The sequence below is a fragment of the Pseudophryne corroboree genome, chromosome 4 (genome assembly GCF_028390025.1).
Source record: "Pseudophryne corroboree isolate aPseCor3 chromosome 4, aPseCor3.hap2, whole genome shotgun sequence".
Lineage (NCBI taxonomy): Eukaryota > Metazoa > Chordata > Amphibia > Anura > Myobatrachidae > Pseudophryne > Pseudophryne corroboree.
Window position 1 is genome coordinate 73,284,004 of NC_086447.1, and position 13,758 is coordinate 73,297,761.

The window sequence follows — 13,758 nt, forward strand, 5'->3', positions numbered from 1 at the left end:
TCCTTAAATTGCATGCTGTGACGGCAGCTCTAGTAGTCGTATTATATACCATTGCTATTGTTTTTATAATTTGCGCAACTTGCCAAGAGGAGGAGGGTTTCTGGGCAACCAGAACCCTCCCCCCTGTGTTTGCCTATGTATAGCATCCAGTTTATACTCCGTGAAAACAGGAGATGAATTATATAACGGGATGGCTGCTGTGCTAATCTTACTTTCATTTCCAGCTTTCCACAGCCAAAGAAATAAAACAGAAATAAACAATTGTTACACTTTTCAATGCATACGGTTTGGGGATGCATTAGACCCATATGCCCATTATTTGATTAGATACAAACAATTTGATATATATTATTGATAATTAGTGTACAGAGACAAGCTGGAGAGCGGGATGTACTGCCAATGATGTAATAGCTTTCTTTTTCCAAATATGAGAAATTAATTTATGTGTCTTAAAAATGTGCATGGCAGCTCCCCCTAGTGGCAGGGGCAATAGCAGGGCTATGGTCACAGCTTATTAACGCCATCATACCTTTCTTTCTGCCTCCTCTGATTGGCTAATGAAGAGTTGAGCTTCACTGTCTGACTGTATCCAAAATGTGTAATTGTTTGTCTCCGGAGATACGAAGAAGCCGCTTAGTCTCGCTCTGGGAAGAAGGGAACAGTTACTAATGTTACACGTATTGAAAAACAGACTTGGCGGAAGCCTAAGGACTAAGATATGTTAATATAGCTCTCTGACCATATATGTGTATATTGGATCCTGGCTACACTGCCCACTGTTTTTGTGTGCCTGTGCTGCAGCTGCCACGCCCCACGCTGGGTGCAAAAGATCTGTCTGAAACAAGAGTCCGAACTCCTTAATCAAGAAGCTAAGTTGGGCTACAGGCCCATGACATTCCCATGACAGACGGTGTAACAGGTCTCCGGACACTCTGTGCCGGCCCGCCTCCTAAGAGCATGAGATCATGATGCTGCGCAGAGGGGGCGGGGCCACCAACATTGGGCATCCTGAGAGGCTGCACAGACCGAAGGGTGCCTGCCTGGAGCCTCCAAAGGCTATCACAATATCTCTTTGATGTTTCTTCTTGTATTCTATTAGGTTTTGGAGAAATCATCTCATACAGTCCATTCAACAATACTTCTGTACACCGGGTGGCGCTCATGCTAAGCCCATTGTGGTGAAATGCTATTTGGGCAACTTCAGCACCAATCAGTTTTTGGTGTATCCCATTAAGTTATCTAAAAACTGATAATGTAAATACTATAATAATCCATAGTCAAGTACATTTGAGAAGGAAGGAAGGAAGGAAAGGAAAGGAAAGGGAAGGAAGGAAGGAAGGAAGGAAGGAAGGAAGGAAGGAAGGAAGGAAGGAAGGAAGGAAGGAAGGAAGGAAGGAAGGAAGGAAGGAAGGAAGGAAGGAAGGAAGGAAGGAAGGATGGAAGGTGGCAAGGGACGGAAGGAAAGAAGGAAGGATGGATGGAAGGTGGGGAGGAAGAAGGAAGGAAGGAAGGATGGATGGGTGGATGGATGGAAGATGGCAAGGGATGGAAGGATGGAAGGTGGCAAGGGAAGGAAGGATGGAAGGTGGCAAGGGAAGGAAGGATGGAAGGTGGCAAGGGAAGGAAGGATGAAAGATGGCAAGGGAAGGAAGGATAGAAGAAGAAGAAAGGAAGGAAGGTAGGTAGCAAGCAGTGCCGTTTCTTGTGGCGGGCGAGCCGTGCAACCGCACGGGGCGCCCGCCGCGGCACTTCTTCATACTTTGAAACCCCCTTCTCCCTCCTCCCGAGTGCCCAGCTCGGGGGGCGGGGTTTCGCAGAATGACGCGATTGCGTCGTGACGTCACGACGCAAACGCGTCATTCCGCGAAACCCCGCCCCCCGAGCTGGGCACTCGGGAGGAGGGAGAAGGGGGAGCCGCGCAGACGAGGAGGGAGAGGCGGCTGAAGAGCGGCGAGAACCGCTACAAATGTAAGTCAGCCCCTCTCCCTCTCTCTCTCTCTTTCTCCCTCCCCACCACCTGCAGTAATGTGTAAAATGGGGACCTGTCTGCCTTAATGTGTAAAATGGGGACCTGTCTGCCTTAATGTGTAAAATGGGGACCTGTCTGCCTTAATGTGTAAAATGGGGACCTGTCTGCCTTAATGTGTAAAATGGGGACCTGTCTGCCTTAATGTGTAAAATGGGGACACCTGTCTGCCGCAGTGTGTAAAATGGGGACACTTGCCTGCGTACTGTGTAAAATGGGGGCACGTGTCTGCCGCAGTGTGTAAAATGGGGACACTTGCCTGCGTACTGTGTAAAATGGGGGCACGTGTCTGCCGCAGTGTGTAAAATGGGGACACTTGCCTGCGTACTGTGTAAAATGGGGGCACGTGTCTGCCGCAGTGTGTAAAATGGGGACACTTGACTGCGTACTGTGTAAAATGGGGGCACGTGTCTGCCGCAGTGTGTAAAATGGGGACACTTGCCTGCGTACTGTGTAAAATGGGGGCACGTGTCTGCCGCAGTGTGTAAAATGGGGACACTTGCCTGCGTACTGTGTAAAATGGGGGCACGTGTCTGCCGCAATGTGTAAAATGGGGACACCTGTCTGCCGCAATGTGTAAAATGGGGACACCTGTCTGCCGCAATGTGTAAAATGGGGACACTTGCCTGCCGTGCTGTGTAAAAAGAGGACACTTTTTCCTGCCGCAATGTGTAAAATGGGGACACTTGCCTGTCGTACTGTGTAAAATGGGGACACTTTTTCCTGCCGCAATGTGTAAAATGGGGGCACGTGCCTGTCGTACTGTGTAAAATGGGGACACTTGCCTGCCGTGCTGTGTAAAATGGGGTAGCGTGCCTGCTGTAATGTGTAAAATGAGGACTTTTTTTTTTTAATATCCTGTGGTGGCCGTGTTGATGAGATCAGATGAGGCCACGCCCATCTTAACAAAGCCACGCCCATTTTAATGAGGTCACACCCCCTTACCGGGAGCGCGCGCGCCTTCGACGCGCGCATGCTTTTCCTCTTTATATCTATGGGGGGTGGGGGGGGGGGCGCATTTTTAAATCTCGCACTGGGAGCCAAATTGGCTAGAAACGGCCCTGGTGGCAAGGGAAGGAAGGATGGAAGGTGGCAAGGGACGGAAGGAAAGAAGGAAGCATGGATGGAAGGTGGAGAGGAAGAAGGAAGGAAGGTTGGTTGGTTTTAGTGTGGCTACATTTTGTTTTTATGGATCTTACATTAGAATATCATTAGAATATGAATTTTGAATGTGAGAATGCAGAGTACCAAAACATGTCATTTGGACTCTTTTGACATCATAAAAGTACAGATTCAACCGAAAAATGCTGTGTAGTAGTGAAAAGTTTGGTAGAGCAATAGCTTACACAAAAAATAAAACCAAATTTGAAATTGTTAATGAACTATCCTTGCCCCCCCCTCCCCCAACAGGTGAAATGTTTCGCCAATTAGCCATTAACAGGTTAAAACATGAAATAAAAAACAGAAACAAATCTGATTGTGAGGTTCCTGGCTACTGATGTCACCTAAACCGCTGCTCAGGTGCCGGAACAATGCCTAATGCGGAACTGGCGTTGGGAACCACTGAACGTTGGTACCCCGAAGGCTTTTCAGTCATATCCATGTGCTGTAATCCATCCCATAGTTCATACAGGAGCCCTCGGTTACCTAGGGTACAGATACAAAATATTCTTAGTGCAAACAAAATGCAGTTGATAGGACGCGTTCTTGTTCTCCAAAAGACTGATACATGTTTCTTAGCGCATGTTATCGCAATGACTGCAACATGTTTCTGTGCCTTTGTTGAGGAATAGAGCAATACTGATGCAGGTGGAGCAGATGTGGTTCACACGTTCTTCCAGTGGGCAGACGTGTTCTAATTCTGACCCTCTGTACTTAAGGAACAGGCCACACCCATTTTCCCCTTCTCACACTCCTGCTCTCACCATGTGATCTGAGTTGATGTAGAAGCAGTGACCTCTCCCTTAATTTTGGATGGAGGAAAGAAAATGCCGGAGAGGAAGGTACAAAGTAAATTGGTGAAACAATGGAGATGAACTTGCATCTATTCACAGTAAGGGGAGAGCTTGGGGCAGTCGAGCATGTCCGTAAGAGCTGGGCATGCCCCCAAGAGTGACAGCAATGAGGCCACACCCCTTCCTGGCGAGCTGCGTCATCTTTATGTAAGTGCGCGCCCCATCGGCGCATGCACAGATGTCCTACCACAGCTCCTTGCCCTGTCTTAATGCTAGCGAGAACACTACATATATGAACCCAGGAGTTCATGTGGGCAGTATAAACAGGTGCAGCAGTATATAGATGTGGCCATTATACACAGGTGCAGCAGTATATACATGTGGGCATTATACACAGGTGCAGCAGTATATACATGTGGGCATTATGCACAGGAGCAGAAGTTTATACAAGGGGCATTATACACAGGTGCAGCAGTATATTCATGTGGGCAGTATACACAGGTGCAGCAGTATATACATGGGGCATACATGTGGGCATTATACACAGGTGCAGCAGTATATACATGTGGGCATTATACACAGGTGCAGCAGTATATACATGTGGGCAGTATACACAGGTGCAGCAGTATACACATGGGGGCATTATACACAGGTGCAGCAGTATATACATGTGGGCAGTATACACAGGTGCAGCAGTATATACATGTGGGTATTATACACAGGTGCAGCAGTATATACATGTGGGTATTAACACAGGTGCAGAAGTATATATACACATGGCATTATACACAGGTGCAGCAGTATATACATGTGGGCAGTATACACAGGTGCAGCAGTATATACATGGGGCATTATACACAGGTGCAGCAGTATATACATGTGGGCATTATACACAGGTGCAGCAGTATATACATGGGGCATTATACACAGGTGCAGCAGTATATACATGTGGGCAGTATACACAGGTGCAGCAGTATACACATGGGGGCATTATACACAGGTGCAGCAGTATATACATGTGGGCATTATACACAGGTGCAGCAGTATATACATATGGGTATTATACACAGGTGCAGCAGTATATATATGTGGGTATTATACACAGGTGCAGCAGTATATACATATGGGTATTATACACAGGTGCAGCAGTATATATACACATGTGGGCATTATACACAGGTGCAGCAGTATATACATGTGGGCATTATATACAGGTGCAGCAGTATACACATGGGGGCATTATACACAGGTGCAGCAGTATATACATGTGGGCATTATACACAGGTGCAGCAGTATATACATATGGGTATTATACACAGGTGCAGCAGTATATACATGTGGGTATTATACACAGGTGCAGCAGTATATACATGTGGGTATTAACACAGGTGCAGCAGTATATATACACATGTGGGCATTATACACAGATGTGGGACATAACATTAACTAGAAAACAACATAACAAGTTCGCCCAGCACACTGCAATAGACCAGTAAAAGAGATATAGGGCCTAATTGAGACATGATCGCAGCAGCAAACTTTTTCTCGAATGGGCAAAACCCTGTGCACTGCAGGTGGGGCAGATGTAACATGTGCAGAGAGAGTTAGATTTGGGCGGGGTGTGTTCAAACTGAAATCTAAATTGCAGTGTAAAAATAAAGCAGCCAGTATTTACCCTGCACAGAAACAATATAACCCACACAAATCTAATTCTCTGCACATGTTACATCTGCCCCACCTGCAGTGCACATGGGGGGTCATTCCGAGTTGATCACTAGCTGCCGTTGTTCGCAGGCAGTGATCAGGCTAAAAATCGGCATTTCTGCGCATGCGTATGCATTGCAATGCGCACACACGACGTACGGGTACAAAGTCCTTTGTGGTTTTGCACAGGTTCTAGCGAAGCTTTCAGTCGCACGGCACAATGCAGAATGATTGACATGAAGTGGGCGTTTCTGGGTTGTAACTGACCGTTTTCAGGGAGTGCTTAGAAAACGCGGGCGTGCCAGGAAAAACGCAGGTGTGGCTGGGCGGGTGTGTGACGTCAAAAGCCGTCCCTCCAACGTTAGACTCAACGCACATGAAGAGTAAGTACAGGGCTGGTCTTGTTTTGCACAAAATGTTTTTGCAGGCGCTCTGCTGCACAAGCGTTCACACTTCTGCAAAGCGAACATACACTCCCCGGTGGGCAGCGACAATGCCTTTGCACGGCTGCTAAAAACTGCTAGCGAGCAATCAACTCGGAATGAGCCCCATGGTTTTGTCCATTAGAGAAAGATTTTGCTTTTGCAATCAGGTCTGAATTTGGTCCATAGTTCCTACATGATAATACTAATGCAGAGATCTCAGTTACACACATATGCACATTGCAATAATTCAAGCAGGCAGACTTAAATGCAACTTGCAGCCAAAGAAATTGCCTTTATGTCTCACTCTGCATAAGCCCGCTGTATATTGATGAAAGCTTGTTAACAGCTCTTCCACACACAGTAACAGAGGACGCAGTCAGATATCAGTACCTGGGTGAGGGGCTTGCTGGCTGTGTCTCTGAGGAGCAGTTGTACAGATTATGAGTCTGGGCGTCAGGTATTTGATTGCACAAGGGTTTCCTACCAGCAAATAATGAAAATGTTAGTTTTATAAAGTTATTCACCAATTTGCCCAACCGCTAATCCCCTGTGGGAAAACCATCCTCATGCTGACACGTATTATTCCCACACCCATGAGTCGTTTTTCCCATTTGGGGTGTAAACCCTTATATACAGGGACCGCCTTACCCTCCGTTTTTACGGGATCAGTACGAAATCCCGCTGGACGGGATCCCGGCGGTCGAAATACCGACACCGGAATCCCGACCAGCACAATCCCGACGGGGGTGGCGAGCCGAATGCAGCCCCTTGTGGGCTCGCTGCGCTCGGTACACTAATTTATTCTCTCTCTATGGGTGTCGTGGACACCCACGGAGGGAGAATATGTAGGGATTGTGCTGGTCGGGATTCCGGTGTTGGTATTTTGACCGCCGGGATTCCGTCCGGCGGGATCTTGACCGCATCCCGTTTTTATTTCTGCATTTATTTTGTCTTATTGTAAATCCCTGAATGATGTGCATCCTGTTCTCCCCGCTGCCCTGCCCCCCCCCCCACCCCCGACGATCGCTGCGGTGACAATGGTAAGCCGTACCTGCAATGCTGACTCTAGCCGGATGCATAAAGAAATCTCCAATAATATGAATGTCCGTCCCTCCTTCTGTGCTCCCCGAGCCTGGACTTATAGACAGTATCTCTACACAAAGACACATAAAGTATCACAAAGTAGCAGAAATCAGAGAGCAACATTTTGTGCATCAAAAAAAAAGAAGAAAATTCCTAATTTGATGATGAATTACAGTAATACCCCTTTCAGATGGCACTGCTGGGTCACACCCGGGAATTGGAAACGGGACCTTCCCGGGTGCGACCTGGCATTAGACCCTTAGACACTGGCATCCCGACCCAGCAATATGCCAGGTCGGGTTGCCATCGGGGGGTGGTGACAGCGGCAGCATCGGGGGGCGGGTGCGGAGTCGGCATTGGAAGATGAGATCATCTCCGCTCCGCCTCTGCCTATACTGTGAACGGGTCCCGGGACACATCCATCCGGCAACCCATTCACACTGCGCCTGACCCGGTATTAAACCTGGGAATAACCCTTCTTTATTCCCGGGTTGAATTACCGGGTCAGGTGACCCGGGGATGAGTCACTGACCCCTTTCACACCGCACAGTGACCCGCGCCGACCCGGCAATATACCGGGTCCATACTGGGTTATTTGTACGGTGTGAAAGGGGTATAAGTGTCAGCTGGTGAGCAAGATGTTTGTGACTGAAGTTTTGGGGCCATGTCTCATGGGGCCTAATTCAGACCTGATCGCAAAAGCAAAATCTTTCTCTAATGGGCAAAACCATGTGCACCGCAGGGGGGGCAGATATAACATGTGCAGAGAGAGTTAGATTTGGGTGGGTATATTGTTTCTGTGCAGGGTAAATACTGGCTGCTTTATTTTTACACTGCAATCTAGATTTCAGTTCGAACACACCACACCCAAATCTAACGCTCTCTGCACATGTTACATCTGCCCCCCCCCTTCCCCCTGCACTGCAGCATGGTATTGCCCATTAGAGAAAAAGTTTGCTGTTGCGATCAGGTCTGAATTAGGCCCATGGTGCGAAGTGCTGGGCACCCAATCCTTTTTGCCCATTATGCGTCATGGGGCTGATGCACACTTCAGCGCACACCTTGCATCTTATTCTGGCTTCTACTGTATGTAAGTAAATACAGTATGCTGAGGTGTATCTTTTGCATCTAGTATAGGACAGGTGCAGGTCATCAGCGATTATGCCTCACAGAGTGACGTGTCCAAACTCAAATCTAAATTGTAGTGGAACAATAAAGCTGTCTAGTGTTTGTGGACTACATGCAAAAGCAGCCGGTATTTACCCTGCATGCAAAAATAATACATGTATTTGCTCCCCTTGCAGTGCAGCCTGGTCTGCTCCAGGTGCACAGTTGCTCTTCTTTAGCACTCTTCCCAGCTCAGAGTCAGCCCATGCAGATGCAGGGAAGCATTTGGTGTCCATTTGCTTCCAACTCTGAATCCGGGCTTCACCCACTCTGTGGAATGCCCTCCCACGCACAGTAAGACTTACCTCTAGTCTCCAAACCTTTAAACGTTCCCTGAAAACTCATCTCTTCAGACAAGCCTATCAAATTCCAGACCCACCCACATAACCCTCAATGCTCCCCTATCCAATTACATCCTCTCTGTACAGTATACATAACCTCACATATCTTGTCTTCCAACATTGCTGGGTGACCATATCATGCAGCCCATTCAGAACCTAGCAATCTGGTGGACCATTATGCAATAGGTAGCACCTATCCTGGGTCTGGGACTGAGGGTCGACAGCACAAAGGTCGATACACCTTAGGTCGACGACAATTGGTCGACACACCTTAGGCCGACATGGACAAAAGGTCGACATGGACAAAAGGTCGACAGGAACAAGGTCGACATGGAAAAAGGTCGACATGAGTTTTTTATATATTTTTGGTGTCGTTTTCTTCGTAGAGTGACCGGGAACCCCAATTAGTGCACCGCGTCCCCTCGCATGGCTCGCTTCGCTCGCCATGCTTCGGGCATGGTGCCTTCGCTCCGCTACCGCTTCGCTCGGCACACTTTACCGTTCCAATCGTAGTCCACGTGGATCGTTAAGTATGAAAAGGTTCAAAAAAAAGAAAAAATCGTGAAAAACTCATGTCGACCTTTTTCCATGTCGACCTTGTTCATGTCGACTTTTTGTCCATGTCGACATTTTGTCAATGTCGACCTAAGGTGTGTCGACCAATTGGCGTCAACCTAAGGTGTGTCGACCTTTGTGCTGTCGACCTGGAGTCCGGATACCCCTATCCTTGTGTATCAATGGGTGGTATTTGATATGCCGGCTATTGGGATCCCAGCGCTCAGTATACCGGCACCGTAATCCCAACAGCTGGCATACCGACAACTATTCTCACTCTTGGGGGGTCCACGACCCCCCTGGAGGAAGAATAAATGGCACGGCGCATGGGGCTCTTTTGCGCTCGCCCCTCTGCCGGCATGCCGGTGGTCGAGGATCCCGACTCCGGCATTACAAACGACAACCATGTAAATGTCTATTTCCCTATAAAGTGTAAGCTTGCGAGCAGGGCCTTCCTACCTCTGACTGTCTGTTTTTACCCAGTTTTGTTCTATTACTGTTGTTCTAATTGTAAAGCGCAATGGAATATGCTGCACTATATAAGAAACTGCTAATAATAATAATAATAATAATCATCAGCCTCGATATTTCTACATAAGTATTTGCAGAATTTAGAACTGGGACAACAATCATTAATTCATTTTGCTGTGTGGTCCGGCTGGGGTCAGACTGGAACCACTTAAGGCCAATCACACCAGCAACATTTCGCTGGCAAATGTGAATGCTTTCTCCCACATCGGAACTGCAGGGGTTGGGTGTGCGTGACCGGCGGTCAGGAGACCGCTGGTCACCATACTGATGCCGGGATCCCGGAATCAAGATGGCTGGCGGGTGGGGCAAGGGCAACAAACCCCTTGCGGGCTCACTGCGCTCACCACACTGCGGGCTCGCCACATGTTCTATTCTCACTATATGGGTGTCGTGGTGGACACCCATGAGTGGGAATAGTCCCTGCTAGTTGGCCTACCGACTGTCGGGATTCTAAAGGGGCGGGATGTAGGGGGAGGTATTGTGACCGGCGGTCCTGAACTGCAGTTACCGGAGAACCCAATGTCTGGGGTTTCATAGAGAGGGAGACATGTAACATGCTTAAATCAAGGAAAATAAGTGAAAAGTGACTTTATCTTAATCACATTAACGTAATTGCTTCAATACAGTATGATGAATTCACAAAGGCGCAGGGTATCTTCTTTTTATTCAGGGACACATGCAGTTTAATCAGGGATGCTGAAACATTTGCTTACAACTACTATATATATATATATATATATATATATATATATATATATTGAAAATAAGATATAGTCGTGCATTCAAACAATAAAGTCTTGAGATATAAGTCAGTCCAAATGTATTTATGCTGCAGTCCTCCTTCAAGAGTCAATCCGTACTCCTCAGCTCATATTTCTTTTATATATATATATATATATATATATATAATATATATATATATATATATATATATATTGTGACAACAAGTGAAAATCCTATATTGCGCTGTACCTTAAGCTTCACCACTAAGAAATACCTTCTGTAAGAAGAGGTATTAAAGATAGATAGGAAAAATATAGAAGATTCTCATGGGAGCTGATTCGCCTTAAACGTCAGTATATAGTATTAAAAGGTTTTTATTCACATAAAATGAACAATAAAACTTATGACATTGTTGTATTCGTCAATTGACACAATTAAAAAATATATACATCAATCTTATGTACAAATGGTATTTTCAGGTTGGTCAGAGGAATCACAATCTGGTGATTTCCGCTTGGATATTGGGGAGGCTGTATCTCCAACTTGATGATTCTGATGTAGGTTCTATTTAACCAATACGAAGAAACCCAATGTTCTATTGGATGTGACATTGAGAGTTACAACCAGTGGTAATCCTTTCTGTTAAAGAAAATTTGATTTAAACCCCTGATGAAGTCCTAGTGGACGAAACGCGTTGGGTTTCTTCGTATAGTTTAAATAGAACCTACATCAGAATCATCACGTTGGATATACATCCTCCCTAATTCCAAGTGGAAATCACCAGATTGTAATTCCTCTGACCAACCTGAAAACAACATTTGTACATAAGATTGATGTATATATATTTTAATTGTGTCAATTGACGAATACAACAATGTCATAAGTTTTATTGTTCATTTTATGTGAATAAAAACCTTTTAATACTATATACTGACGTTTAAGGCAAATCAGCTCCCACGAGAATCTTCTATATATTTCATATATATTTTATATATATATATATATATATATATATATTACCCACTCCTCACTGTACCTGAGTGTGTCTGATACAGAAACAGCTCTTGTTTTGCACTGATCCGCCAGGCCTCCTTGCTCACTATTGCCCTATGAAGAGAATAACAGTGAAAATAAATGACATGCACAGAATAATCCTTGTTCTTTTCCTACTGTGGCAGACAGTTCCTGTCAAAGTCTGGGGCTGATTCTCGGTCACAAGCTACTGTGATGCTTTAGTGTCTTTTGCCGTAGTTCTGTCGGCAAATTTATGCCAATGCCAGTATCAGCCCTTCCCCTTGTGTATAAGTGTGCGTCTGAGCGTGCAAGGTCTGGGACATCCTCTCTGAGTGTCTGTAGACTCTGTAAAAGCACTTAGTGCTATTGCAAACAACTGCTCATCACAACTTGTGTCATCGAGCCCCCAGACTGTGGGTCGCACCATCAAAACTTGCAGCAGCCCCACTCTAGGTGCATAATCTGACTCCAAAGTGGGTGATTAAGAATTTGTTCAGCGACACTCCCATAACACGCCCACTCTCCATGCGTCTGTATAGGCAGCGCCCAGTCACCGCGCAGGAACACCCAGCACATTTCCAACCCATTACTATTACTGTGCATCTCAATCACAACTGTGCCTCTGTAAGTAAGTACAGTACATACCATGGGAAACATGTGCTGGGCGACTTTTTAGTTACTTAGATCCATGCACAGTTCAAAAAGATAGACCATTTGCGCTTATTTTTCCAGACTCAGGGGCAGATGTATTAACCTAGAGAGGCATAAGGAAGTTATAAACCAGTGATATGTGCAAGGTGATAAAGGCACCAGCCAATCAGCTCCAATATGTAAATTAAAATTAACAGTTAGGAGCTGATTGGCTGGTGCCTTTATCACCTTGCACATATCACTGGTTTATCACTTCCTTATGCCTTTTCCAGGTTAATACATCTGCCCCTCAGAGTCAGGCCTTGTGAGCCTGATCCTGAATTATACATAATGCAAATGCATCATCGGACACTGCTGCGAACGCAATACTAAATGCGACTATACGCCCTTATTCTGAGATGTAAGCCACTATGGGATGGCCCCCCTACCCCCCCGCTGTGTCATCTGCACTCATGGCTGCTGGGTAAGCCGTGTGGCTCGGGTACTGAGAGGTTGCTTCGACAAATTTGGGAGGCATGACCACACCCCCACCTTAAAAAACTAATGGAAAATACCATGTGCAATCCTGGGATGCGGTGGTGCACACCGCAAAGGTGGAGATTTGTTCTCCTCAGCAGCTGGTATGGGTTCCTCCAAAAACTGTTGGGGAATCAGTACCCGGTCCGCCCCCCTCTGCACCCGCAGCTAACTCTTACTAGATGCAGGAGATTTGTCTGAAGTTGGTATCCACTGAGCATGTGTATATGACACACTCCTTCCCTCCCTCACCCCAAAATGGTTCTCTTCCGTGCGTCACCATTGTTCTCCACCCAGTTGCCATCCCCAGATTTGTACCGTTAGCGGCTGCAGAAATACAACTGAGATGTGTACGGCTCTCAACCACTGCTATGAATTCAAAGACATATGCAGACCGCGACACCTGCGCAGTATGTGAGAAATGGCTGGACGCGGCCGTATTCAGTCTTGTGCGTGACTGACAGTCAGGCCCTCTGAGTTCAGGAATCACCGTCATGTGACTGTGATATATATAATTGCTTTATCCGTCCTCATTAGTCCTCTGCAAGGGACTGAGCAGTTTCCTGTTATGTCATCTAAGAGGCGCAGAAAAGAATAATATTTTGTATACCGTAAACCAGGAACATTTTCTCCTTTCCACTTAAAGTAATGAGATACTGTACGTTCACTGTCATTACTGATGTCATACGTACCTTCCTTTGTTGAATATGGACAGTGTGACATTCTGTGAACCTACCATAGAGAGAAATACAATGATTAGTGTAATTCACTATAAAATGTAAACATTTACCTACAATATATTGTCAGGGTTTCTGCTCCCTCCACTTATTTAGAAAAGTATCAGGTGGATTACAGAGCATCCAATGCACGTAAACAGAGGTGTTTAAATCAGAAGTACATGTAACCACAGTGTCCATATGTGACCATAGATGGAAACAGAAGAGATCTGGGAGCGTATTGCTAAAGCCGGGACACACTAGGTGATAGTTTGTGCCGATCCGATAATCGCTTCGATCATCATTCACCTGATCAGGAGCGATCTGAGTGCTTACCGATTAAAAACGCTC

General features: G+C 46.2%; 1 protein-coding gene across 1 annotated transcript in view; it reads right to left on the reverse strand.

Annotated features, from left to right (window-relative positions):
- The window catches only part of PKHD1 (PKHD1 ciliary IPT domain containing fibrocystin/polyductin), a 985,750-nt gene that overhangs the window by 928,856 nt on the left and 43,136 nt on the right, over positions 1-13,758 (reverse strand). The window contains exons 9-14 of the mRNA XM_063919219.1: positions 13,384-13,423; positions 11,547-11,617; positions 7,162-7,263; positions 6,501-6,590; positions 3,532-3,673; positions 530-644 (exon numbers count right to left, since the gene is read on the reverse strand). Of these exons, the coding sequence (XP_063775289.1) occupies positions 530-644; positions 3,532-3,673; positions 6,501-6,590; positions 7,162-7,263; positions 11,547-11,617; positions 13,384-13,423 (560 nt within the window). The remainder of the gene's footprint in view (positions 1-529; positions 645-3,531; positions 3,674-6,500; positions 6,591-7,161; positions 7,264-11,546; positions 11,618-13,383; positions 13,424-13,758) is intronic.